Source organism: Archocentrus centrarchus, chromosome 18 (genome assembly GCF_007364275.1).
Source record: "Archocentrus centrarchus isolate MPI-CPG fArcCen1 chromosome 18, fArcCen1, whole genome shotgun sequence".
Taxonomy (NCBI): domain Eukaryota; kingdom Metazoa; phylum Chordata; class Actinopteri; order Cichliformes; family Cichlidae; genus Archocentrus; species Archocentrus centrarchus.
In genome coordinates this window covers 23,129,225-23,154,560 of record NC_044363.1, presented here as the reverse complement: position 1 = coordinate 23,154,560, position 25,336 = coordinate 23,129,225, and the positions used below count along the sequence as shown (strand labels likewise).

Genomic DNA, 25,336 nt, shown 5'->3' with positions numbered 1-25,336 from the left:
CCTTCCTCCCGTCCTCACTTCTCATATGCCGCTGGTAACAAAGGCGAGACAACAACAGAGGGGTGATGGGTGCTCTCTCAGAAAGCCTGTCAACAATGAACTGAACCGGTTTTGTTTTTACTGGATATTTGTTCTCCGCAGCCTGCCTGACTGCCTATTTACTTCTTCCTGGACGCGAGCTCAGTTTAAAGTACACTGATGTAGCTGAGCTGCGGAGCAGTTTTACTCCAAAGCTTTCTGTTTACCCACCAAACCCGAGCAGAGTATGTTGGATTGCGGGCACTAGAGCCGAATGACTGAGGAAAAACATACGGACATGGATTCATTAACTCTGGTGAGTTTCTGTCTGTGTAATTATAGTTCTTAATGGAGATTTAGTTTATATTTGGCACTTTAACAGGCGCACTTTGGTGGATTCCGCGAGCACCTGTTCCTACTGTGGGAATAGCTTGTGAAACTGGGATAAAGTGACACTGTTAAACTCAACAGTGGTTATTTTAAACCCAGTTTAAAAATTTAAACCCGGTTGAAAATAACCACTCAGTGTTCAGTGTTTTTTTTTTTTCAGATTTTTATACTCAGTTAACTGATTTTAGAAAATATTAGAGACTGATAAGTCTGCAAGTAGTGATTATTTTGTATTTACTAAAGAAGATAATTGCGTTGTTTTTCACAGTAAAATCACGCTTTTTTGTTGAATCAACCACATCTGGCAGCTCTTATTGTGGGTATTTTTATACATCCTATTAATACGACGGATGTGTGCACTCCTCATATCACCAACTCTGTATCTTTCCTTATCCATGGACCCCCACCCTGTTTGTGTGTGTATGTTTTCCCTTCTGGCACACCTTTTCCTGTCTCCTCTTCCTGGCCAGCGTGGAGCTTCCATCCACACCACATGTATTACACTGGTTGATGCTGCTCAGCCAGAGAAGCTCTCTTAAAGCCCCCATACCCAATTTATAGACACACTCAACCCATTAGGCTCTGGAGCAGATGGCATAATATAGTCACACGCACACACACACACACACACACACAGAACATAGTGTTAATGGACATCATCTCTAAGCACTTAAGGATTGTTCTCAAGCTGGATTGATTTAGTGGATGACACATATCTGATATGTATTGGAGTTTCAGGATAAATACACTCAGTGAAATGAATGACTGACCCACTGACCCAGCCTGAGCATGTGTCGGGTCCAGCAGACCGGACCATGCAGCTATTGAACTAAACAGGTCAACAGAGCAAAGGGACACAAAGAGGTGAAATCTGCTGGTGGCTGCTTGAAAGAAAGCGATGTCTGGAATCTGATCTTAAAGTGTCATTTAATCGGATACATTTATTTTCATGCCTACACAAGTCCTTTGTGAGCAAACACACCCTCCTGTTCCAATGTTATACGTGACTCTTGTGTGGAGTGATAATAACCAGAGGGCCCAGGCCGAGATGCAGAAAGACCTGCTTTTACACCCACACGCGCGCGTGCACGCTGCTGCAGCTGTGCTGCTGTTCCCTGATGGCTCAGAGTTTCTTATCCTGAATCACGCCTCAAAATATATCCAAGAGCTGCAAACTACTAAAAAACTCAACTGAATAAGGTGAAAGAGGACAAATAAGGAAAGGAGCGCTGGGTGCTCTGCGATTGAAATGTGAAACTCTCCACCTGTCTGTCTCTTTAAAGCTGTGCATGGTTTACGTGCCTCACAAACCTGTCTGACTAGCTGATGCACCCTTTAAGTAACAATTCATTGACTTTTGTCTGCTTAGCTGTCAAGCATGAGGCACCACTAGGATGCTGAATATCTTTAAAATGTGGTTTGGCTCTGGCACAACAGCTTTTAAATTTAGTGACACCAAGGTTATAATCTGTTCTTAAAACAGGTATTACAATAAAAATCTTGCGCTCGACAAATACCATGCATATTATAATAATAAAAATATTAAAGCTAACAGTGAAACTCATGAAAACTGAACATTTTAAACCATAAAAACTAAACTGAGACAAGCAAATCCTCTCTAGAAACTAACTGAGACTGAACCAAACTGAAACGAAAAACTGATTTGAAAATTCATTCACCGGCCACTTTATTAGGTACACCTTGGTAGTACCAAATTGGACCCCCATTTTGCATTCAAAGCTGTCTTAATTCTTCATGGCACAGAGTCAACAAGGTGCTGGAAACATTGCTCTGAGATTTTCATGCATATTGACATGATGGCATCAGACAGTTTCTGCAGATTTGCCAGCTGCACATCCAGGATGAGAATTTCTTGTTTCATCACATCCCAGAGGTGCTCTATTGGACTGAGATCTGCTGACTGTGGAGGCCATTTGAGTGCAGAGAACTCACTGTCCTGTTCAAGACTGATCTGAGCTTTGTGACATGGTGCTTTATCCTGCTGGAAGCAGCCATCAGAAGATGCGTACACTGTGGTCATTAAGAGATGGACATGGTCAGCAGGCAGGCTGTGAGGTTTTTAATGATGCCCAGTTGGTACTAAAGGGCCCAAAGTGTGCCAAAGACATATCCCCCACTCCCTCACACCACCACCACCAGCCTGAACTGTTCATGAAAGGCAGGATGTAGCCATGCCCTCGTGTTGTTTACATCAAATTCTGACCCTACCATCTGAATGTCACAGCAGAAATTGAGACTCATCAGACCAGGGAACATTTTCCAATCTTCTGTTGTCCAATTTTGGTGAGCCTGCTTCAAGGTTGCACTCAGAGATGCACTTCTGCATACCTTGGTTGTAATTGTTATTTGAGTCCCTGCTGCCTTCCTATCAGCTCAAAGCAGTTTGGCCATTCTCCTCTGACCTCTGACATCACCAAGGTATTTTCACCCAGAGAACTGCAGCTCACTGGATATTTTCTCTTTTTCAGACCAGCCTCTGTAAACCCCAGAGATGGTTGTGTGGAAAAAGTAGATCAGCAGTTTCTGAAATACCCAGACCAACAACCACGCACATCACCTTTCTTCCCCATTCTGATGCTCAGTTTGGACTTCAGCAGGTCATTGTGACCATGTCTACATGCCTAAATGCACTGAGCTGCTGCCATGTGATTGGCTATTTGCATTAACGAGCAATTGAACAGGTGTAGCTAACAAAGTGGCTGATGAGTGTACAAAATTATAATAACCATGAGTCATACTTAAAATAATCAGCCTCTAAGCTGTCACAAAGCTGCAGATTATCACAGGAATACCTCAAAAAGGAGCACTCTGAAGATTAGGGCTGCTCTTCCATAAAATTTGAGTACTTGTGAGAGAGAGATTTAAAAAAAAAAAAAAAGATAAGACAAGATTCAGTCTCTTTAATTAGATATTTCAGTCTGGACCAGCTGACAGCACCACCAGCTGACATGGACTTGACATTATTTTTGAATGCTCGAAACATTAATCAGTTAATCAAAAGTGTAGTGATGATAAGGTTACAGCTGCCCAGCAAATCTGAATGCTTGCAGTTCCGTGCTCAATTTATTCAGCAAAGCGACGCACAAAGCAGTGCAGAAATAACAGTTTTCTTAATCTCTGCTCTCTTTTCTGCATGACTCAGTACATGACTAAGCCTGGTTTGGTTTGCTATTGCATCAGCTGTCGCACTCACACACACACACACACACACACACACACACACACACACACACACACACACACACACACACATTTAAAAAAAAAAACAAAAAAAAAAAACATATGGTGAGAGAAATCTGCAGCGTGGACATTTGGTCAGCCAGAATGGAAAGACTATCACTTTGCTGTCATCATATTTCTTTTTATAGACACTTTTTTTTTTTTTAAAGCTTTGGTTTGATCGGTTCATTTGAATGACTGGAGTGCTCTGAGTCTGGAAACGTCTGAGAGTTTCTCTTGTAAAGGATCAGATCAGTGCAGATTTACTGCAGGTGTGACGTCAGTGTGTGCGAGAGCAGTGCTTACAGAACTGTAACGTAGTCATTGAATCCCTAATTAACATTTTTTTGTGTGTTTTAAGTTGAGTAATACACAAGTGATGATGAAATTTGTGGTGAAAAAATAAAGAGTTTTATTTCACACTCTCCTTGGGTGGGCACTGAACTGTCGAGGGATGTGCCAGTCATTCTCTGCACACAGCTGTGTGTAAAGTTATTACAGTGAAGAGGGTGAAGTGGTTATTTATAAATATTATTGAATCACTGGCTAATTATTAATCAGACTGAACTGGTGTAACATGATCACATGATGATATTGTAGATGCCAGCGTGTGACACATGTACAGTACACAAAAGAAGAAACGCATTTAGGAATCAGGAGCATTGCCTACATGGAATTTCTAGTATTTATAGCAAGAATAGTAATAGTAGCTCTTGCTGTTCTGAGGGCATTAAAACAGTGAATGAACTTTGTAAAATACAGGCTATTTCTTTAGGTGCAGCTAACTACTAGAAACTAGAAACGAGTGTGCTCCTTACAGTGCAGAGTTCAGAGGGGGTTTTCTACCTAAGAGCTCAAAGTCGTAATCAGTCGTAATCATAATACTGATATCCTTGTTGTAAACATTTATTTTAGCTACAGCTGCTTGACATTTTCCTTTCTTTTTACTCATCAGGCGACACTGACAAGGTCATGTTAACATTCACCAAAGCCTGATTGGAAGCATACCATAAGAGAGCCCCCCCCCCCGTCCTGCCACCATGTCCGTCCAAGAACCGCCGATGTCCACTTTACCCATCAAACCTGAGGCCAAGCCAAAACCGGAGATCCCTCCAAAACCACAACCCGGCTCCCCTCCTCTGGGAGAGAGGGGCAGCAACATTAGACGCTCTGGAGGGAAGGTCAAGAGGATTGTGAACAAGTTCAGCAAACAGGAGTCCAATGAAAAGGCGGAACCAGCCGCCAATGGTACTGCAGAAATCAAGCCAGGTAAACGGCCAAAGAGGGCGCCTACGACAAAGCCCAAACCCCGAGTGAATCTTCATCTTCAGAAAGAGGCAGGGCAGGCGCCGCCACTACCAGTAAAGAAGAGCCGCCTCCTGAGGAAACAGAAGCCCCTTGTGGGAGGAGAGGAGGGAGACGGCAGCAGTGTGGAAGGAGGCCGATCAGGTACAGTGGGTCTAAAACCTATGCCTTTATACAGAATGGTACAAATGCCTTGGTCTTGATTTTATTCTTTTATTTTAATTGCATTGAATTTAGTTGCATGTTCTCCCCGTGTCTGAGTGGGTTCTCTCCAGGTACTCCAGCTTACGTCCCACAGCCCAAAGACATGCAGTTAGTGGGGTTAGGTTAACTGGTTAATGTGTAGTTAAAAGATTAATGTGACTTGTCCAGTGTGTACCCCGCCTCTCAACAGCTTGACAGCTGGCATAGGCTCCTGCCCCCCCCCCCCCCCCCCCCACCCACCCACCCACCACACGTGTCACACAATTTCTTGAAAATGGAACATGTTTAAACTTCTACCTCCAATTGCAATATTCTGTTGCAACTTTTATGCAGTCGGGCAAAGATCAAATGACGCCATAAATTGTCATGCAGGTGAGTTTTAGTCTTTGTGTTCACTCGTAGCCTCACACACAGCCTGCAGAGTAAGCGTAATTAGGGCCAGTTTAACAGGAGTGTAGCTCATAAATCATTAGACTTTTGATATTTGATGCAAAAAGTGTGTGTGGCATATTAGCACGTGTCTGTGTTGTTTGGTGTGAAAGTTAAATGTGCAGCGTATTCAGCGAGCTCTCAGACACTTAGGTGTGGTTGTGCTTGGATGGTCTGTTCCAGTAACCGTAAAAGAGATCAGTCAGCTGATTTTGTGCGTGCGTGCGTGCGTGTGTGTGTGTGTGCGCACGCGCGCGGCGCGAGCACACTCCTGAGAACAAGTTAGGTGTGCTGTGTTCATTTGCAGTTTGGAAAGTAGAATACACACCTAGTGGCGTCTCTTTAAAATGGTTAAAGTATTGCTTTCAGTTTGAATCTGCGGCTCACGCTTTCTCTGCTGCATCAGGTGAGAATCAACTGAAGAGAAACCCAAAGAAATGAAGTTGCGCTGGTACTGATGTGAGGTTTGAATTTTCCATTCCCACGTGCACATACTATCACTTCCCTTGTTTTGCTTCCTTGTCCAAACAGAGAGGATTTTAGCATGACTTCAGTTTCAGAGTGAATACAGCCAGTGCATGCTGTCAGCTGTAAAAGGAAATATTCCTGTTAGAAAAGGGGGTGTCAAACGTTTTCTGGCATGCCCCCACTTTTGAAGAAAGAAAGAAAAAGTTCATGCCCCAAATACCACAAATTTTATTTTTTATTATCAATATTAATAATAAAACACAGGGACTTCATTTGATTTTAGTTAAATAAAGGTAGATAGATAGATACTTTATTGATCCCACAAGATAAATTATCATGTTACAGCAGCAGGATCACGAATAAAAATAGAACAGTCTACAATAAACAAACAACATAATTAAAAGTGTCTCAGACTCATAGTGAGGGCCTTATACTGTGAGAGTGCAAAACATTCACATATGCAACTGTGATTAAAAACAAACAAAGATCATAAAAAATAAAAATGAGGTTAAGTTAAAGAAGAGTAAAAAGTTGGACTGATATCCTGACGTATTCTTTATGGTAACGTGGTTGAATGAGCCTGAGGCTAAGGGGAGTGAGCCTCAGCGATCCTGTGGAGTGGAGCGGGTGAGAGTGGTGCGATAACATCAACAAATGCATCTTTGTTTATTCAGCTTAGTTGCATTCCACATTTATTTCTTATTTTTTTCCGCTCGTTGTCCGTGCACCACCACAGCTCCCCCACAGTTTGAAAACCACTGCGCCTGCAAGTGTAAAGTATAAATAAATCAGTCATTTAAACAGAAAATATCAGAAATTTTTAAAAGAACATCTTTTTTTTTCCCCCAAGAGGGCTACAAGCTCTATTTAAATGGTTTATCTTTTTTTTCAGGGAGATTAGATTTGTTATTGCAGAAATGAAGAAAAAAAAAAGGCAAATTCTTTCTGAAAATGTAATTTAATGTAACTATTGATTGGTCATTAGAATATAACAAGAATTGCCTTTCAGTAAAACATTACTACCTTAAAGATCCATGTTTGCTGTAATAACAGTAAAAGGGCACCACTCCGGAAGTGACTAGAAGCGACGTGGTGATCGGAAATCACAGGAAGTCAATGACATTCGGCGAATTAGAGCGATGACTGCTGGGTCCCAAGTGAAACTTTTCTCAACTTCATGGCGCAGTGCATTAAGCTGAATCGGTATCTGTGTCAGTACATGTGACAGTTGTTGGGAAAGTCCACTCAAAACTGACAAATATCAACTCCCCTCACTCTCAGTGACTGAAAGGAGTCCCACAGTGCCACCACTAACATCACCAGCAAGTTTATCAGTGTCCTTAATGGCTTAACTGGAAGATGCTGTTTACAAAAGGTTTTCCTCTCCTTTATTTCCTAGCATTTTTTTTAGATGCTTACTTGCTAACCATCTCTCCAGTTCACCGCTCTCTTTCCTCCATCTCCTCCATTTCCTTTTGTCAGTATTGCTTTTTCCCCTGCCAGCCTCCAAAGTTTCCTGGAATATTTGAAGATGCCTGCTGTATTTGCACGGTGATGAACTGCTGACTCGACAGTCTCCACATGCCATGTGGAGCATTTATGAGAAACGCAGATGGGGACACAAAGCTCTTAATGAAAGTGTGTCTTTCTTTCTGAAGATACATGAAGTGGACAGCAAACAGCCACTCACACCCATTAATTCAGTGGTTTTTTTTATAGCAAAATAGGGAAGAAACTCAAAATATTAGAGAAGTTCATAGTGATTTTACTTTCTTCCCCTTTTTTAAACATTTCAACAACAAACAGCTCATGTGTGTTTCTTTTTTTTTTCTTTTATCCAGAGCCTGATGGAAAGGAGGTGGAAGCTGAGCTCACTGGACGAGATGAAGTGGAGGTGGAGCACAGTCAAGACAGCCCTGCCAGTCCCTGCTGCGCCCCGAGCTGCAGCTGCATCTGCCACCTCCAGCGGCCTGGCATGAAACTAATATGGGTTGCTGTGAACGTGGAAGATGTTGGGCAGGAGGATGGAGGTGGAGAGGACGATGACTCTGATGGGGTGGAGCAGAGGGCGGAGGATGAGGTGGAGTGGGAAGTTGGTGAAGCAGAGTGTGGAGATGAAGTGGACGGCGACGCAGGGGACACAGAGGAGACTTTTGCGATTGAGGAAGTTGAGGTACCGAAACAAGAAAAAGCAAAGTTCCACGAGACGTTGAATGCTGTGATTGCGGACGGCCAAAGGAGGCGTTCGGACCCGGGTCCTCATGCTGTTCTCACCTCGCTTGCTGTCACTCTCTCTGAGTCTCCCCCCATTCCCCCAAAACGTACTCAATCACCACAAATCCACCAAGGAACTGTCCAAAATGAGGACGAGAATATTTATGAGGCCACGCTTCCAATAATTTGCCTCACTCCTGAAAAAAGAGTCGAGTGTAAGGAGCAGGATATTCCTGTGATCAGAGTGCGCAAACCGGCCTGTCGGACCAGACAGACCAGCAGCCTGTCAGATCCCACATCCGAATTTCTGAATGGCGCAGAACCTATATCGAGCCCAGAAGACGGTCCGCCTCCTATCCCGGAGAGGAAACCTTTTAGCAAGGACAGTCGCAGCCTCACGCCACTGGCCTGGGGCGGCGTTCCCCTGGTCCTGCCCGCAATGGATGAGGGTCGTTTCTTGCAGCCCTCGTCCCCCAGCGGCTCCACTGGCACCAGGCTGAGTCCCCAACGGGCTAACACTCCACCCCCACAACTCACCCCACCTCACAGACCCGCACCACCACCACCAAAGGCCAAACACAGGAGGCACAGCAGTGCGTCGGTGCAATTCCTCACACTGAAAAAAGGTATTGTCTCTGCCTGAGATGAGCTGTGAATGATCCGCATGTGTATTGTCTGTTTAACTGAAAGCAGCCGTGTCTTCATTTAATAGGAGAGGAGAATGGAGAGAATGAGGATGAGAAAGAAGACATAGGAGAAGAAAAGTGAGTCACCGTTTTTACCCTTCCATTTTTAAATAGATATGCATGGCAATATTTTCTTTTTAATTGTCAGCAAAGTGACACACAAATATATGAAGCATCTTCGGGAAAATGTTTCCTAAAAGAGGCACTTCTCCCTCCTGTTTGAGTAAAACTTGCTTAAAAACACAAATCAAAAATGAAAAAGTGAGGCAGACAGCATTTATTGATGGACTAACAACATTGGTCTTTATATGGTATTTGTTGACAATAAGAAAAATAAAGAATTTCGCCTGCATTATTCTCTGAGCAAGCCTATATATTTTTGAGAGTATTGACAGATCGTTAACGGCCATTCTGAATTTTTTGACCCTTTTCTCCTGTTTGATGTCCCCTGTCAGGAGCAATTCTCTCAGGAGGGGGTTTGGGCTCAGTTGGGAGTCCCGTCTGCTGGATGGTAAGGCTGACACTAGTAACAAACGAACCATAACAGACCCACATCTATCAACTATAACCTTGGTTCCAAAAAGGCTGAGATGCTGTGTATAGTGTACATAAAAAGAATACTTTGCAAATCTTTTCAACATACAAATGCAACATATTCAAGACTAAAACTCGAACAAGTTTACAGTAAAGTGTCTCAAGGTAAAAACTGCAAAGAATTTGGGGATATTGAATGTAGTGCACCTGATACAGGCCACTTGCACATTTATGACAATCTGTGTGAAAATCAGGCCAAAGTCCAAAATTTTCATTTTTTACTTTGTTTTTTAAAATTTCAAAACTTCTAGATTAACATACAATACCCCCTAACATATTTCTTTTATCTTTATTTTCTATTAATTTTTAATTGAAGAGGTTAAACTAGGTTCTTTGTATTATTGTGGTTTAGTAACAATGCAAATAGATACATGATGCACAGAGACTTTCATCACAATCTTAAGTGATTAAACTTCTGATTAAAACTACACTAGATGTACAAGACACTGCCAACTGATCACAATCCACACAGTGTTATCGCCACAGGCTAAAGTCAGAAACGTCACCACCATCACTTCCCTTGCTTGATTGGTCAGGTTGCACCTCCGGGTGTGTGTGGCTGCTCTAAATGGGGTTTTTCCCCCATCATAGCCATGAGGTTTGCTGGATGAGTTGCTGGACTGGAAGCAAAATAGCGTGGTGTTTATTTATGCATCAAAAAAACGTTTAAAAAAAAAAAAAAACTAAGTTTTTTTGACATAGTTTTGTGTGATAGTTGCAGACAGTAAAGTTAAAATCAGAAACACTGGAAATATTGGAAAGTCCGGTTGTTCTTGATTGTGTCACTGCTTGACTGTTTTCGTGCACAGCCGGAATTCACGGTGTGCGTCACGTTTGTGAAGGCACCATCAATACTGAACAATAAATGCAGGTTTTGGAGCAACATATGCCGCCACCCACACGACACCTGTTCCAGGTAAAGTCTTGCTTAATTCATCGAGACGATGCCAAACCACATTCTCCACATACTGAAGGGTGGCTGAAAATGAGTCCAGGCGCTAAACTGAAGTGCCTGCAGTTTTTCATCCACTGAAAAAAAGAGTCCAGATGAACAGCTGAGCATCTGAAATCCTGTCTGAGGCAAAAAAACCAAACAAATTGGAAACGTTGCCACTGGTCTCCCAGCTTTTACTGAACTATATTGCTGGCATCAAATTCAAGCTTCAGTGTTTGATTCATTTATTGGTTTTATTTAGATTTTGTACAGGCTCCAATTTCTTTGGATACAGATTTGTGTCGTAGTAGCAGTGATAGAATCTGATGGTATCACTGTTTTCATCTGCTCCATACAGATGGTATGGCATGTTGTATCCTAATTTCATACTACCTAATCTGGTAGAGTATGTATAGCCACTGTTACCAGTCTTATTTTCTAAACAAATTACTGATTAAACAAAGTCATTTTTCACATTTATCACTCCAATGTATTTCAGTAAAACAGATGCAATTCCAAAAAACTTTGAGGCTTTACTTTGTGGTGCATTTTATTCAAAAAGCAGTCACGCTGCTGGGAAACTCTTCAGTAAAGGGTGACCTCAACAACCCTTATGTTCAAACTAAAACATGACTTTAAAGTACCAGTAAGATTCAAGCTACAAGAAAAGGAAAGCCTTAAAACATCACCAAAAAGTCAAATCAGTAAATCGTGGAGAATGCCACAAACTGATTATAGAGGTAATTTCTCCACTTGGAAGCAGCGTGATTCATGTTTGTGACTGGTTACGTGCTGGAGCTGTTGGGAACATGTTTGACTTGTTTCTCTGTCTCAGAACCTCTCTACCAGACGTACCGAGCTTCTGTCATCACAAAGGAGATCCGCCGCCAGACAGTTTGCCGTAACATCAGCAAAACTAGTGCGGACTATGCCATGGACCACCCCGGCCGCCGCTCTGGAGCTGGGACCGGAAACGGAACTGGCAGCGGAGGCCCGAGGGGCAGCCCTGTGCCCTCACCGAGTCAGAACACTCTGTGGCAGGAACTTCCAAATGTGCGGGACAGTGGAGTGCTGGAAAAACTGAGCCCCGCGGAGTGCAAGTACCAGGAGGTAAGAAAGATAAAGAGAGGAGAGGCTAATGTATGGCAGAGAGGTTCCATAAAGAGAAATCAATAAAGGCTAAAGGAGAAATTGGAGATGCAGGATCAAGTTTTAAAATGCATCTTAAAGTAATAATGCAATGCTTTTACATAAATTAGAGTCCATTCAGCCACACTGTGTAACTCACTGCTGTTGTCTTATATTGATTCACCCTGTACAGAGTTCAAAAAAGCTTTTACAGTTACAGTTATAAACTTTTAGTACCAGACAGAGGTTTTAAAGGTAAATAACCTTTAAAGTACAGGAAGTGCTTGTTTGTTCTTAGCAGCAGCAAAAGCATTTTTTATTTTTTGTCATGTAGCCCGATGTTCCTGTTTGATTGTTACCGGGAACCTGAATCACACCCCGTCTCAGAGAGAAAGTGCATCAAAGGAATTGAGACTTTATAAATAAACTCAGTCATTGTTGGATTTTATTGAGCTACATTTGAGATAAAATGTGTTATATTTACATGCACAATTTTATTCAAATAGACATTACTTTACAAAACAAAAAATCATTTAAATCGATACCTTCATCAATATCACATCAATGTGGTAAATTGGAGCTTTTAATGAACTTCTTTCTTTGAACTGTTCTTTTTCCGGAGTGGAATGATTGTACAGCATATATCCTTAATGATTTTAAAAAACAAGAACTGGGTGCACAAGTTAGAATTTTTTCCTTTAATCCATACAGGGTCAACAGTATACATACAGGCTCAAATATATACATACGGCCCGACTAATGTTTGATTAAATATCCCTGAGAAAGTTGCATCTTGACCAGAAGGTTAAGGTAGCCATCGACAAGCTTCTGTGGCACGTTGTGTCCTTTATACGGTTTGTTTAAACTGGTCGGTTTCCTGGCACAGACCCGACTTTTAAGCATAATCCACAAATTTTCAATAGGGTCGAGATTAGGGCTTTGAGAAGGCCAAAGCTTAATGTTAGCCTTCTTTATCCATTCCAGAACCAGTTTTGAGGCATGTTTGGGATCATTGTGCTGTTAGAAAGTTTCAATCATCTACCTGTTGAAACTTGATGTTTGAGGGGAAGTTGAAGAATTTAGAGGTAGGCCTCCTACTTCATTATTCCATCCACTTTGTGCAATGCACCAGTGCCAACGGCAGCAGAACAGCCTCACAGCATGATGTTACCACCACCATGTTTGACAGTTGGTACAGTGTTCACCTTTACTCCTCCAAACATACCTCTTGTCAATGTGGCCAGATAGCTCAGTCTTTGTCTCATCTGACTGTAAAACTTTTCCCCAGAAGGCATTTGGCTTGTCCATGTGGTCAGCTCTCAGTCCATAGTGATGGTGTTCCAGCAGTTTCCAGTTCATGGCAGGTCTGAGCCTTGGTGGTTCCCGGGTTGTTCCTGAACCAGTTTCCTCTCATCTGAGGGTGACTGTTTGGGTCTTCTTCCAATTTGCACATTTGTATAATTGTTTGAACTGATGATCTTGGAATCTGCAGTTAGCTTTAAGAGACTTTCCCAACTTGTGTAAATCTACAGTTCTCCTTTGTAGAGCTTCACTAACTTCCTTGGACTTTCCCATTGTTCTGAGTATTGGTCGGTCAGAGTTCTGTCACATAAATCCTTTCTGTTGCAGTCACTGACAGGAAGTTAATAGGCTTTGGCCTTGCAAGTCAAAAGACACTGTACAACCTTGAGCACCACTGATAGAAAGATTTAACTGAGTGTTTTCAAATATTTGAGCCTATATGTATGCTGTTGACCCTGTGTGGATTAGAGAAAATCCAGAATAAATTCAAACTTATGCACCTGATTCTTGCTTTTTTTTTTTCTTTTGAAGTCATTAAGGATTTATGCTGTACAATCATTCCACCCTGGAAAAAGAACAGCTCAAGTAAATCATTAAAAACCCCAAATTACCATGACATTATTACCCACGATGAGTGGATGTAAATGTCTGACAACAGCTTGTATTCATGTTATGGTGAGCTTATGGAGCAGATTTTAAGCACTTGTTGGTCAAAACATTCCAAGTCTTAAAAAACACAATTCAGTCTGTTGCATTGGATTTCTTTTTTTATGAACCAATAATATTTCTTCCCAGAGGGGGAAAAAAAACCTGCCTGAAAGGGTGAAAAATCATGCATGTGTTACAAGCAGGAAAACTGCAGCTATCCTGCTTTTTGTATCACCTCGAGTCCCTTTAATGTGCAGCATTGTTTACCTTCCTCCTGGCAGAGTATGTTTGAGGTCCTGACATCAGAGGCCTCTTATCTTCGATCCCTTCGTGTGCTCACCGAACACTTCATGGAGAGTCGGGAGCTGGAAGAGACAATGATCATCAGAGACAGGAAGACCCTCTTCTCCAACATCCTGAGGATCCGCGAGGTCAGCGAGAGGTGAGAAGCTGCAAAACGAAGGATGAAGGGAGATAAAGGAAAAAGGGAAATTGAAAGGTGATTTATGAAGTGCCACAAGGTTACTTGTTGAAGATGAAAGTGAAACAGGAATGGAAAGCTTACTCATTCTTTATGGTTCAACGGGCTTGCACACAGTTTTCTGCAAGTTCTGAAAATTTGTTATCTGACTCCACAGGTTCTTGAAAGATTTGGAGGACCGCATATTTAAGGACCTGGTCTTCGCTGACATTTGTGACATTATCCACTATCACGCCCAGCACAACTTCCCTGCCTACATCGACTACGTCCGCAACCAGATCTACCAGGAGAAAATCTTCTCTGAGCTTATGTAAGACACCAAAGTCATTCCTCTTGAATCATATTCACACTCTGTGGATTTACTTACCAAAGATGAGAAAAGACTGTAAGGAATGCAGGCTGGCCGGGTCCCAGTAAGTCAGCTTGCACAAACGTGTTACCTTTTCATTAGATTTCTGGTTTATTTACAGGAAGAACAACACTCAGTTCAATGCAGTCATCACTCGCCTCCAAGAGTCGCATCATTGCCAGCGACTGCCCTTTGTTTCCTTCTTATTGCTGCCCTTCCAGCGAATAACACGCATCAAAATGCTCATTGAGGTGAGCTGCAGTTTGCACTCTCTGTGTATCAGCATGCACTTTATTAGGTACACTTGTTCAATTGCTTTTTAATGCAAATATCTATTCAACCAATCACAGGGAAGCAACTCAATGCATTTAGGCATGTAGACACAGTCAAGACAACCTGCTGAAATTCAAACTGAGCATCAGAATAGGGAAGAAAGGCGATTTAAGTGACTTTGAATGTGGCGTGGTTGCTGGTGCTGCACAGCCTGGGCTGAGCATTTCAGAAACTGCTGATCTGCTGGGATTTTCCCACACAACCACCTCTAAGGTTAACAGAGGATGGCCTGAAAAAGAGAGAACGTCCAGTGAGGAGCAGCTCTCTGGGTGAAAATGCCTTGTTGTTGCCTTGTTGGCAACAGTAACTCAAATAACCACTCGTATCAACTAAGGTACTGTATGCAGTAGAGCATCTCTGAAGACACAACACACTGGACCTTAAGGCAGATGTGCTTACAGAAGCAGAATACTGAGGCTGCCGTCTGCATGGGCTCACATTCAAAATAACATGATAGCAGACAATAGTTCAGGCTCCACAGTCACCAGATCTCAATTAAACAGAGCTATTTTGAAATGTGGTGGAACGGGAGAGTCTCACGATGGATATGTTTCCAGCACCTTGTTGAATATGTGCCATGAGGAATTAAGGCAGCTCTGAAGGCAAAAGGGGGTCCAACCCTATACTAGTAAATCCCAAACCAGTCAAGTGGCCGGTGAGTGTATGTGTAGGTCACTGAGTGAACCATTAATTATTCGCTTCTCTGCTTCTGCTCTTCTGAGAGGAAAAAGCTCAGTAAGTAGTTGGTGGTTATAGATGATTGGCAGCCTTTGCATGCCAAACAAAATGCCACAGTACATCGTGCACAGCTGATCTCGTGATAGTCATTGAAAGGCAAGAGTCTGAGTTCATCACGGTGTTCGGGTGTGGAATTCCCTCATTCCAGCTTAATCTTCCTCGCTCAAGTCTTCACTGCCCTTTGACCTATAAGCAAACACGCAGACACACCTCGCCTCACCTTTCACAACCGTGTTTGCATTTTGATGGAAAAATCTATCCTGCTGCTGCTGCTGCTTGTGTGCTGCAGAAACAGAAAGTTGTTTGTTGTTTCAGAACATCCTGAAGAGGACAAAAGAGGGGACGAAAGAGGAGCAGACAGCCTCAAAGGCTTTGACCTCTGTTTCCAAGGTAAACATGCCTCATTTTTCAGATGCCTTTCTGCCCTCAAATGCAGATTATGAGAGTCCAAAGTGCTCCGTATGCTTCTGGAAATTTGATGTCAGCTATTGTCTGAATGAAGGATTTCCTAATGAATCAGCTCAGTGAGTCACAGGTGCCACTGAAGGCAGATTAGGTTTATTCAAAGACGCAGAGGAATGAACCTGATACTCCCAGTGAGACACACCCAGTTTTATACAAGGACTGTTTGGAGGTATTTTGGATATATTTTTTTCTAAGTGTGAAAAGAAAAGGGGTCTCCTGACTGATTTCATAATTTGGTTTCAGATCATTGACGAGTGTAACACAGAGGTGGGGAAGATGAAACAGATGGAGGAGCTGATTCATATCTCTAAAACACTGGAGTTTGATAAACTCAAGGTAAAAAAACAAAACAAACTCAGTGTTTATTTTATATTCCTGTTACGTGATTTCTTGTATTTTCACGAGAGGTAAATTTCATGTCCTCTTCAGGCCATCCCGATCATCTCCCAGACTCGATTTCTGGAGAAGAAGGGAGAGCTCCAGGAAATGTCCAGAGGAGGAACTCTCTTCAACATGAGGGCAAAGTTCAATCCCGTCTACTTCTTCCTTTTCAACGACCTGCTCGTCATCACTGCCAAGAAGGGGTTAGGCCAGAAACAAACAAAAGACAAGCTAGCAAAAAACTGACACTAATTTGTTGACTTTTCACTGATGAGTTGTTGATTCATTCTGTTAAATTCTGAGATCTTGATTATCGTCACATTTCTGCAGAATGTACCCAGCTGCAAACACTGTACACATCAGCAAAATGAGCCACTTATGGTCCTTTTGCTGCTTAATTAAGATGTCATTCTGCCACTGTGCCAACAACTACACTGCACTTAGTCTCTTATAGACAAGCTGTCATAGTACAGGAAAAAGAATCACTGACCACAAAAGAATGATTGACCCTTTAAATGTGTGTCATCACTCATTAAATAACTCCAAACTCAAATGTAAGGGGGCGTGGTTCCAGGGGTAACAGACTTTAAAAGAAATCCACTTCAGTACACACATACTGTGAGATACACTGCATGTGATATACCTGCTTCCTGCTAAACCTGCTTCAGGTCTCATACTTTTCTTGTAATTAGCTTTTGTCTATGCTGTCTCAAACAGCGCGGAGCGTTTTGTGGTGCTGGACCACGCTCATCGCTCTCTGGTGCAAGTGCAGCCGGCAGAAGAAAGCGGGAGCAGCGGAGGCCCCTACGAGCACTGCTTCAGCCTCACGCTGCTGGAGAACCACCAGGGACGCATGTTGGAGCGGCTCATTAAAGCTCCTTCTCAGTGAGTAGTGCTGGATGATGTGCGTGTGTTAAATGAAAGCAAGGGGAAAGCTAATCATCAACTCAGAGTCCAATTCGAGTCATTTATTCTGTGTATGTGACTCTTGCAAAAAAGAAACATTTAATTTGGCCCAAAAGGAAAAATTGTAGTTAGACTGCATGTTGATCAGAGCTATTTAAAGCCAACTTGAGAAGGAAATGAAAAATCATTATTTTAGCAACTACTAGATCCAAAAAGCACCAGTTCCTGCCGGCCTGCCTCACCACTTCTGGAAAAAGTTATCTGGGAGGCAGCTGTTCTGGCTCTCAAAATAAAGGCTTTGCAAGTACAAAGAAAAACAAAAACCTTCCCACAAGATTGCCATGATGTTTTCAAAAAATCTCTAATTAAATGTTTAAAAAAAGAAGGAAGACGTTTCTCATTTCAGGTTTTTTTCCTGGTAAAATGTTTAATGCAACACGATGCTGTGACTGAAACATTCTGAGGATGTTTTGAGATATTTTTGCAGGTTATAAAATATCCCCACAGCGTTATATGAGAGCAATCAGAATAGTTTCCAGGTGGTTATTGAGGCCAGAGATGCAAAACATTTCTCTTAAGTGATTTAAAAAAAAAAAAAAAAGGTAGCCTGTTAAAGCTGCAGCAGTTTGAGGATATGTTGTTGGTGCGTTTTGGTTACCTTGTGAGTTTTCCTCTAATGCCATCAGGCCAAAATGTCAATTTGGTGATTATCACTCTATGCAGAGCCGGTGCAGTGGTTAGCACTGTCTCCTCTGTTAGCCTGGTTTGAATCTGCGGGTCAGCCGGGACCTTTCTGTGTGGCGTTTGCGTTCGTTCTCCTTGTAACTGTTTGAGTTCTCTCTGGGTACTCCAGCTTCCTCCCACAGTCCAAAAACACGCTGGTTTGGGTAACTGGTGAGCTGACTGAGCTCTTGACCAAAGTTAGCTGAGACAGACTCCATCTGCCCTGCTATCCTGCGCTGGGTCATCTTAAAAATGATTTATTTAACTTAAACTAACTTAAATAACATTTTTTAGAAAGTTTTCAGAGAACGTTCTCCTTTTTCTGGCTGTGTCATGACTGCCAACATGCAACGTAGATTTAGAAAACTGCAGATCATGTTGATCCTCAAACAGGTTGGTCTAGTTGTTCTGTTTACTTCCAGTGTTGCTGGAATTTTGACCTCCTCTCCTCTGACACCTTGAAAGCAGGTGAAAATTAGATCAGGAATGACAGGAATCACTAATATGACACTAAGCCGTGGCTGTTTCCATCAATAGGTCAGACATGCACAGGTGGATGGCAGCTTTCCCCAACCCCGCCAACCCAGACAGAGATGATACAGAAGTGATTTATGAGGACTGGGGTGAGGACACGCACATATACAAAATGAACATACAGCGATAATGCGTGCTTAACATCAAGACATTCTTACAGTTATATTGTGCGTGGATGTCAGACTGTCCTCAGGTGCAGTGTGTGGAGCAGTACATCGCCCAGCAAGCAGACGAACTTAACCTGGAGCCCACTGAGATCATCAACATCATCCGGAAAACCAATGAGGGTAAGAACATCCTGCTGGGCAAGTTTATTCTGTCTTAGAAAACAAACCACTGAATCTGAAACTGGGCATTAGCAGTGTGTTGCACACAGGTTTCCATGTACTGACATGACTTTGTGCCACCTCCCTCGACTCTGCTTGTTTATATGCCTCAACCCTCATAACTGCCTCCATCCTCTGACCCTCCACTTTAGCAGTTTATTTGCTTTGACTTTTTTTGCATGAACGAAGCAAAACCTCCAATCTCCCCCTTCCCTTGTTTGCCCCCTCCCCCCTCCCCCCATTTCTCCTTTTTTTTTTGTCTTCCCCTTCTAGGCTGGTATGAAGGAACCCGCCTGTCAGATGGTCAGAAGGGCTGGTTCCCCGTAATGAACGTCATAGAGATCACCAACGAACACGTGAGGCGGCGAAACCTCCGGGAGCGCTACAGGGTCATGCAGGCAGCGGCCTTTGTTGCAAACAGCAAGACCCGCACCCTTCAGTAGGGCCGAAGATGTTTACAGTAAATAACTTTTAAAAGGACACTTTTGAGACGAGAACGCAAAGATTTGCAAAAGATATTCAAGGACTCTTGCCTGAGCTGCCAGTTTCTAGAAAACAGGAAATGAAAGGTAAAAGCAGAAGGGTGACCACGAAACAGCGAACGTGCCTGCAGAGTGCGTGTGTGTGTCTGCGCCCATTCCAGCAGCTCTCTGCATGAAGTATACATGCCTGCTTGACAACAGATTATTTTTCCTTTACTAGAAGGCTCCACCTCTTCATGTAAGCGTGCAGCTCCACATCAACGCCTCCTCACAGGCTGCTGTGCCAAACTCGCATGCCAATCATTCACGCCATCACTCGAACAGTTGTATAAATGTCAGTCTGCTCAGACAGGAACCGGGAGTTGGCTGGAAGTATCTTTTAGCTGTCACTACACAAATTATACCTTGTTTTTTCGTGCTATGCGTCTCACTCAGGTGGCTGGAAGTCCGAATACAAGGAGTCAAAAAAGAAAAACCCAAACGCAACTGAAAGACTCAGCAGTGTTGACGCTTTGAGATATCACGAAAACAAACCTGTGCAGATAAAATCAGGAAGTGCCTTTAAATTAAAAACAGAAGTACACAAAACAGAAGTTCGGCTTTTATGCTTTTAACACATGAAAATTGTGCTCGAACTTTATGATCTTTATGCTTTTGACTGGCTTGTTTAGCTTGTCAGCAGCCACCATGGAGTAGTGCTGTAGCTCCCCCTGCAGGGCATCAGAAGATGGGCTCTTACTCGTGGAAACACTGCAAATGTACAATATGTTGTAAATTATGAGAATGGGATTCTCCTTTGGGACATCTTTTAATAAAACCTTTGTCTTTTTAGCTGGCTGTTTGTTTCTCAGTAACAGGCTGAACATTGTTATTGAACATTACAAACTACAATAAAAAAGTGTTTTTTCCCTTTTTTTTAGAGAAACCTGTGCTAAAACAAAATGCTTAACCATAACAACCGAGAACAGGAACGTTAAGCACAATCACTGTATGATATCCACATCTATGAGACTCAGGAGCACGTGAACGGCGTCTCCCTCCAAATCTGAGAGCGTCTGTTCCTTCCCTTTCCAAAATTCTCCAAAGACACTCGCTTTTTCCTGGATCTCTGGGGACATCTTCAATGGAAAGTCCTTCTCAAGGACTGCACTCCTGTCCTCCACAGACCAAGCATCTCCATTCTTTCCTGTGCAGTTTAAGCTGGTGCTGTTTTGGTCACTAGTTCCTAATTCTGGCAGAGGTTCAGGTTCCTGGTGTGCTTGTGTGCTGTGGCACAGCAGAGGACCAGGAGGAGTTTTTGCTGGTTTATTTTGATTTGGGGCCTTCAATAAGTCAGCGTCCTTCATTTTAAATTGACTCAGGAGAGTGTCAGCTGCTTCAAGCTCTGCCTCTGACCAAGCCCTTCCCTCCCTCGGCGCACCACGAGCAGGCTTGTACCCCTCCTGAGCGCTGGGATGACTGAGGAATGGGCTGGTTTTGGGGCAATCATCCATTTGGTGGTGCAGTTTCAGCAGGTTAGTGATGGCCTGGTCCTCCTCCTGGGTAAGCTGGAGGACAACCCACCTTGGCTGCACCTGAGGGTGAATGGTTTGCATTCTCCACGTGGGGCCACCCAGGTCTCTGGTGGGGTACGGTCCTGATCTGAATGGGTCCGGACGGTTTGGTGGGGCCAGGCAGGCGGACATGATGGGTGGTGGAGTGTTGAGCTGGAGGCAATGAAATACCTGACAGAAATAATTACAGATGATGAAAGAAAGCACTGCTGTGTGCAGCTTTAACAACATTAAACCTTTATTGATTCAGTAATCCAGAGTAAACTGCTCTTCTGCACTGTCTGAATCTGCAGGATGGTTTTTTTTTTCCTTCTACAAACATATACACTACATGGACAAAGGTATTGGGCAAGACCTCTTAATCTTTGAATTCAGGTGTATAAAGTCAAGCAATCTAGCCACACAGTCTGTCTTTACAAACCTGGGAAAGAATGGGTCATTCTACAGAGCTCACTGAATTTGAGTGTGGTAGTGTAACAGGATGCCACCGTTGTAACAAGTCAGTTTATGAAATTTCTTCCCTCCTAGGTATTCCACAGTCACCTGTGAGTGGTATTATGCAAAGTGGAAGCATTTTGGAGCCACAGTAAGTCAGCCACCAGGTTGTAGACCATGTAAAGTTACACAGCGGGATCGCGAAGTGCTGAGGTGCATGGCATTTAAAAGTCGCCAGTGCTCTGCTGACTCAATAACTGCAGAGCTCCAGACCTCTTCTGGCATTAACATCAGCATAAAAACTGTGCTGGGAGCTTCATGGCATGAAGCAGGTGCTTTTGGTGTAATTTGTAGGAGGCCCAGTACTTTTGTCCATATAGTGCTGCTGGTCCCATGCCATAACTGAAAGCACACTGTCTCCTCCTTGGCCCTTGACTCAGTTTCCTCCTATCTCCTTGGTTCAGGGCTTTAGCTCTGTCTAACAGGACTGAGACAATCTTATTAAAGTCTTCAGCTGTCTGAGGCCCTCCATAAGCTCTACCGTCTACACCCAAGGTTCTCAAAGAGTCTCACAGGAGAACAATACACAGCTGCTACATTTTGTGCATATATAGCATCACAGGAAGGTATAGTACTATGCAAAAGTCTTGAGCCAGCCCTCATTTCATCATATTTTGCTTCCAAGGAGCCACACTTTCTCGTCATTTGTCAGTGTTCCTGAGCAGTAGTTCTCCAGGCTTTCTGAGGATCTTTCAAAGTTTTTCCTTTGGCTGCATTTTCGTTCATTTTCAGTCCTTGTACCTGACCATTTCAGAGGAACGTTTTTGTTTGTTAAGCCACTTAACACTGACCTATGAATCACTCAGACATAAAAAAAAAAAAAAAAAACATCTAACTCAACAGATGAACCAGTGTTGTGTCTACACTTAACAGACAACTTAGCAAAGAACTCATTTTAGACAATTTGTTATTAGCAGCCTGTTGCTAAAACAAATCATTTGTCCCCATTTCTTTAGTTGAATCTATGAAAAATGGCAAAGATCAAAATGCATGGGGTGCAGAGATGACCTTAAAAGACATGAGGAAACTGGATAAGTTGAGGATAAAAGAAGTGTCAGGCCTAAAAAACTGTCTATAGCAGACACACAGTAGCTGAAGTCATGTCCTCAAGGCAAAAAACAAAAAAACTAATCTTGTCACAGGACCTGACACAGGACCTGAGAGATGCATCTGGCCCTTCAGCTGATCCATCTACTGTTCAGTGAAGCCTCATCAGAAAGGGTCTCAGTGAAAGGGTGGCTGTCAAGAAGCCATTCTTAAGGAAGGGAAACAGGAAGGAAAAGCTGAGGTATGCCACATTACACAAGACCTGTACTGAAAATCAGTGGCAACATGTCTGATGGAGTGATGAATCTAAATTTGAAACTCAAATGGTCATCAGTCGGTAGGGAGGAGGTGGTCAGGCGAGAGAGGTACAGCAGTGAGAGTCTGCAGCCATCTGCAAAACACGGTGGAGCCTCTGTCATGGTTTGGGGCTGCATTTCAGCCAGTGCTGTTGGACAGCTTGTCAAAATTGATGGAATTATGAACATAGAAAAGCACCATAAGATTTTGAGCCACCATGCAATACCATCTGGAAAGCATCTTCATTTTATACTTCATAACAATGATCCCAAACACACTGCCAGTGCAGTAAAAACATACTAGAGAGAAAAACACACAGTGGAACACCATCAGTCATGGATCGGCCTCCCCAGAGCCTGGACCTCAACATTATTGAAGCAGTGTGGGATCATCCTGACAGAGAACAGAACAAAAGGCAGCCAACATCCAAAGAAGAGCTTTGAATGTCCTTCAAGAAGCCTGGAGAACTATTCATGAAGACTGTTTAAAGAAATGAGAAGCTGCCTCAGAGAGTTCAGACTGTGCTGAAGAATAAAGGTTGCGCCAGAGGTTTAAATAAAATATAATTGAATTGAACCTATTTCCCAATTTTCCCAGCAAAATATAACAGAATGACGGGTGGCTCAAGACTTTTGCACAACATTACAAGCTTTCTCGGACTGTCAACGACTGTGACGGTCAGGTCACCATAAACCAGCACAAAAAGTGACCGAGAGAAATGAAGAAATTATTAAATACAGTCATCATCTGAACAGAGACACACGAGTGTTTGATAAGTGCATTTTCCTGTGTGGTGTAAATTTGCTCTCAGTTATTAAAACTTTGATAACTTGTACTCTACACCTCCACCCTTCTCTGCTCAGTACACCCACAGACTGAAGCAGCACTTTAGATTAACACATTCACTGTGTGGTAACACCAGAATGTAGTTCACAAAAGCCCAACAGCATTAACTAAGAGTATTATTTAAAACTATCTTATAGAGAAGGCCAGATGATCAACTCTGGCAAACATGTAGTTATACTGAAGCTGTGGTTTTGTGTGGGGCTCAGTTTCTTGTAAATGTTTCCTAGAAACCCATATAACCCATTTATTTTACCATCCAGGACCCTAATCCTCAGAAAATGAATAAGCATGAAAGAGAGAGCAGCGAGTTTTGTTTATGGAGTTGTCTCTCACTCACCTTTAACCCACCGAGCATATTAGGGATCCTCCTCCCACAGCCCACGGTGGGGTCAGTGTAGAAGATGTCTGCTGGGGTGATGGGGTGAGCTGTGGAGAAAGCGAGTCCTCACAGAGGTTGCACAGCTGGATGAAGCTCTCCTGTGACCCAGGTTTAGGTAGAAGTGACTCACCTGTTTGAACGTTTTCTTGATTGCGCTGTGGAAGAGCTGCGGCCTTGTACAGGGGCAGGAAGGAGGGGTGGTGCAGGGTCCTGTTGGACAGCGGGGGCAGGACCGTCTTCCTGAGCCCCTGATGGAGGAGAGACGTGGACAGATGATTAAATCACCTCCACAGCCCTGCAGGTGTGGTCTAATACCGAGCTAACGCCACAGAAAACTCACCAATAAATGTTGTTCGCTGTTCATGGTCGCTCAGCTTTGTAGCTCCAGAGTTTAAAGTAACATCTAAACGCGTGGACGTGTTTGAAGAAGAAAAAAAATCTGACCCATCACGGTCCAGCTGCTGCTGAGGTGAGATAATAGCGACACCTGCTGGCTGACTCGTGAAACGCAGTGTTTGCATAATATGTCGCTCATCATGTTTACTTCCAGCAATGTTCTTATTTTTACTTTTTTTTTTTAAGTCGCAGAAGAAAAAAAATGTCGAAATCTTTAAATTCACATCTTTTCCATTCAAATGGTGTAAGACACCCCACAGTGCATACCTTACCTCAGTTATTCAGGCTAATGTCCACTTAGGTCTAAAAGCTCCAAAAAAATGGTCTCAAATCCTTTCAATATACACTCACGTGCCATTTAATTAGGTACAACTTGCTAGTACCAAGATCAGAGCTTCTTTAAATCTTTGTGGCACAGGTTCAACACGGTGCAGTGAACTCATTGTCATGTTCAAGAAACCAGTTTGAGATTTGAGCTGAGAGACATGATGCATTATCCTGCTGGAAGCAGCCATCACAAGATGGGTACACTGGTCATAATGGGATGACATGGTCAGCAACAATACTCAGGCAGGCTGTGGGGTTTAAAAATACATTGGTACTGAAAATGCACCAAGAAATTTTTCCTCTTCACCATTACACCACCAGCTGCCACCTGAACTACTGAAGCAATGCAGCATGGATCCATGCTTTCATGTTTGTGCTAAATTCGGACCCTACCATCTGAATGTTACAGCAGAAATTGAGACTCAGGCCAGACAATGTTTTTCCCTCCCAATCTTCTGTCATCCAATATGGCGAGCTTGTGTGTGTTGTATCCTGTTAGGTGACTGGAGTGGCACCCAGTGTGGTTTTCTGCTTTAGCCCATTGCTTCAAGGTAGAGATGCTCATCTGCATACCTCAGTTGCAACAAGTGGTTGAGTTACTGTTGCCTTCCCATCAGCTTGAAGCAGTCTGATAAAGGTGGCATGTCCCCTTTTGGATCCGTCTCTAAACCAGGGATCCTCAAATCCAGGCCTTGAGGTCTGGTGTTCAGGTTTGAGA

The 25,336-nt window shown here is 43.0% G+C and overlaps 1 protein-coding gene across 1 annotated transcript; it reads left to right on the top strand.

Annotated features, from left to right (window-relative positions):
- Positions 1-20,133, top strand: arhgef15b (Rho guanine nucleotide exchange factor 15b). Its single transcript, XM_030753776.1, has 16 exons — positions 1-334; positions 4,604-5,097; positions 7,896-8,894; positions 8,981-9,032; positions 9,410-9,465; positions 11,318-11,592; positions 13,842-14,002; positions 14,199-14,351; positions 14,512-14,641; positions 15,777-15,851; positions 16,170-16,262; positions 16,356-16,510; positions 17,025-17,192; positions 18,474-18,559; positions 18,653-18,757; positions 19,070-20,133. Exons 2-16 carry the CDS (start codon positions 4,689-4,691, stop codon positions 19,237-19,239), a joined length of 3,087 nt encoding a protein of 1,028 aa, XP_030609636.1. The 5' UTR covers positions 1-334; positions 4,604-4,688; the 3' UTR covers positions 19,240-20,133.
- Positions 20,134-25,336: the final 5,203 nt, after the last annotated feature.

What these genes read in the sequence shown, in the direction of transcription:
- arhgef15b (XM_030753776.1), top strand. Translation starts at nt 4,689, where the DNA reads ATGTCCGTCCAAGAACCGCCGATGTCCACTTTACCCATCAAACCTGAG. An exon ending in GCATCAAAATGCTCATTGAG is followed by an intron (nt 14,642 to 15,776) that starts GTGAGCTGCAGT and finishes TTGTTGTTTCAG; the next exon opens with AACATCCTGAAGAGGACAAA. An exon ending in GTCATCACTGCCAAGAAGGG is followed by an intron (nt 16,511 to 17,024) that starts GTTAGGCCAGAA and finishes TGTCTCAAACAG; the next exon opens with CGCGGAGCGTTTTGTGGTGC.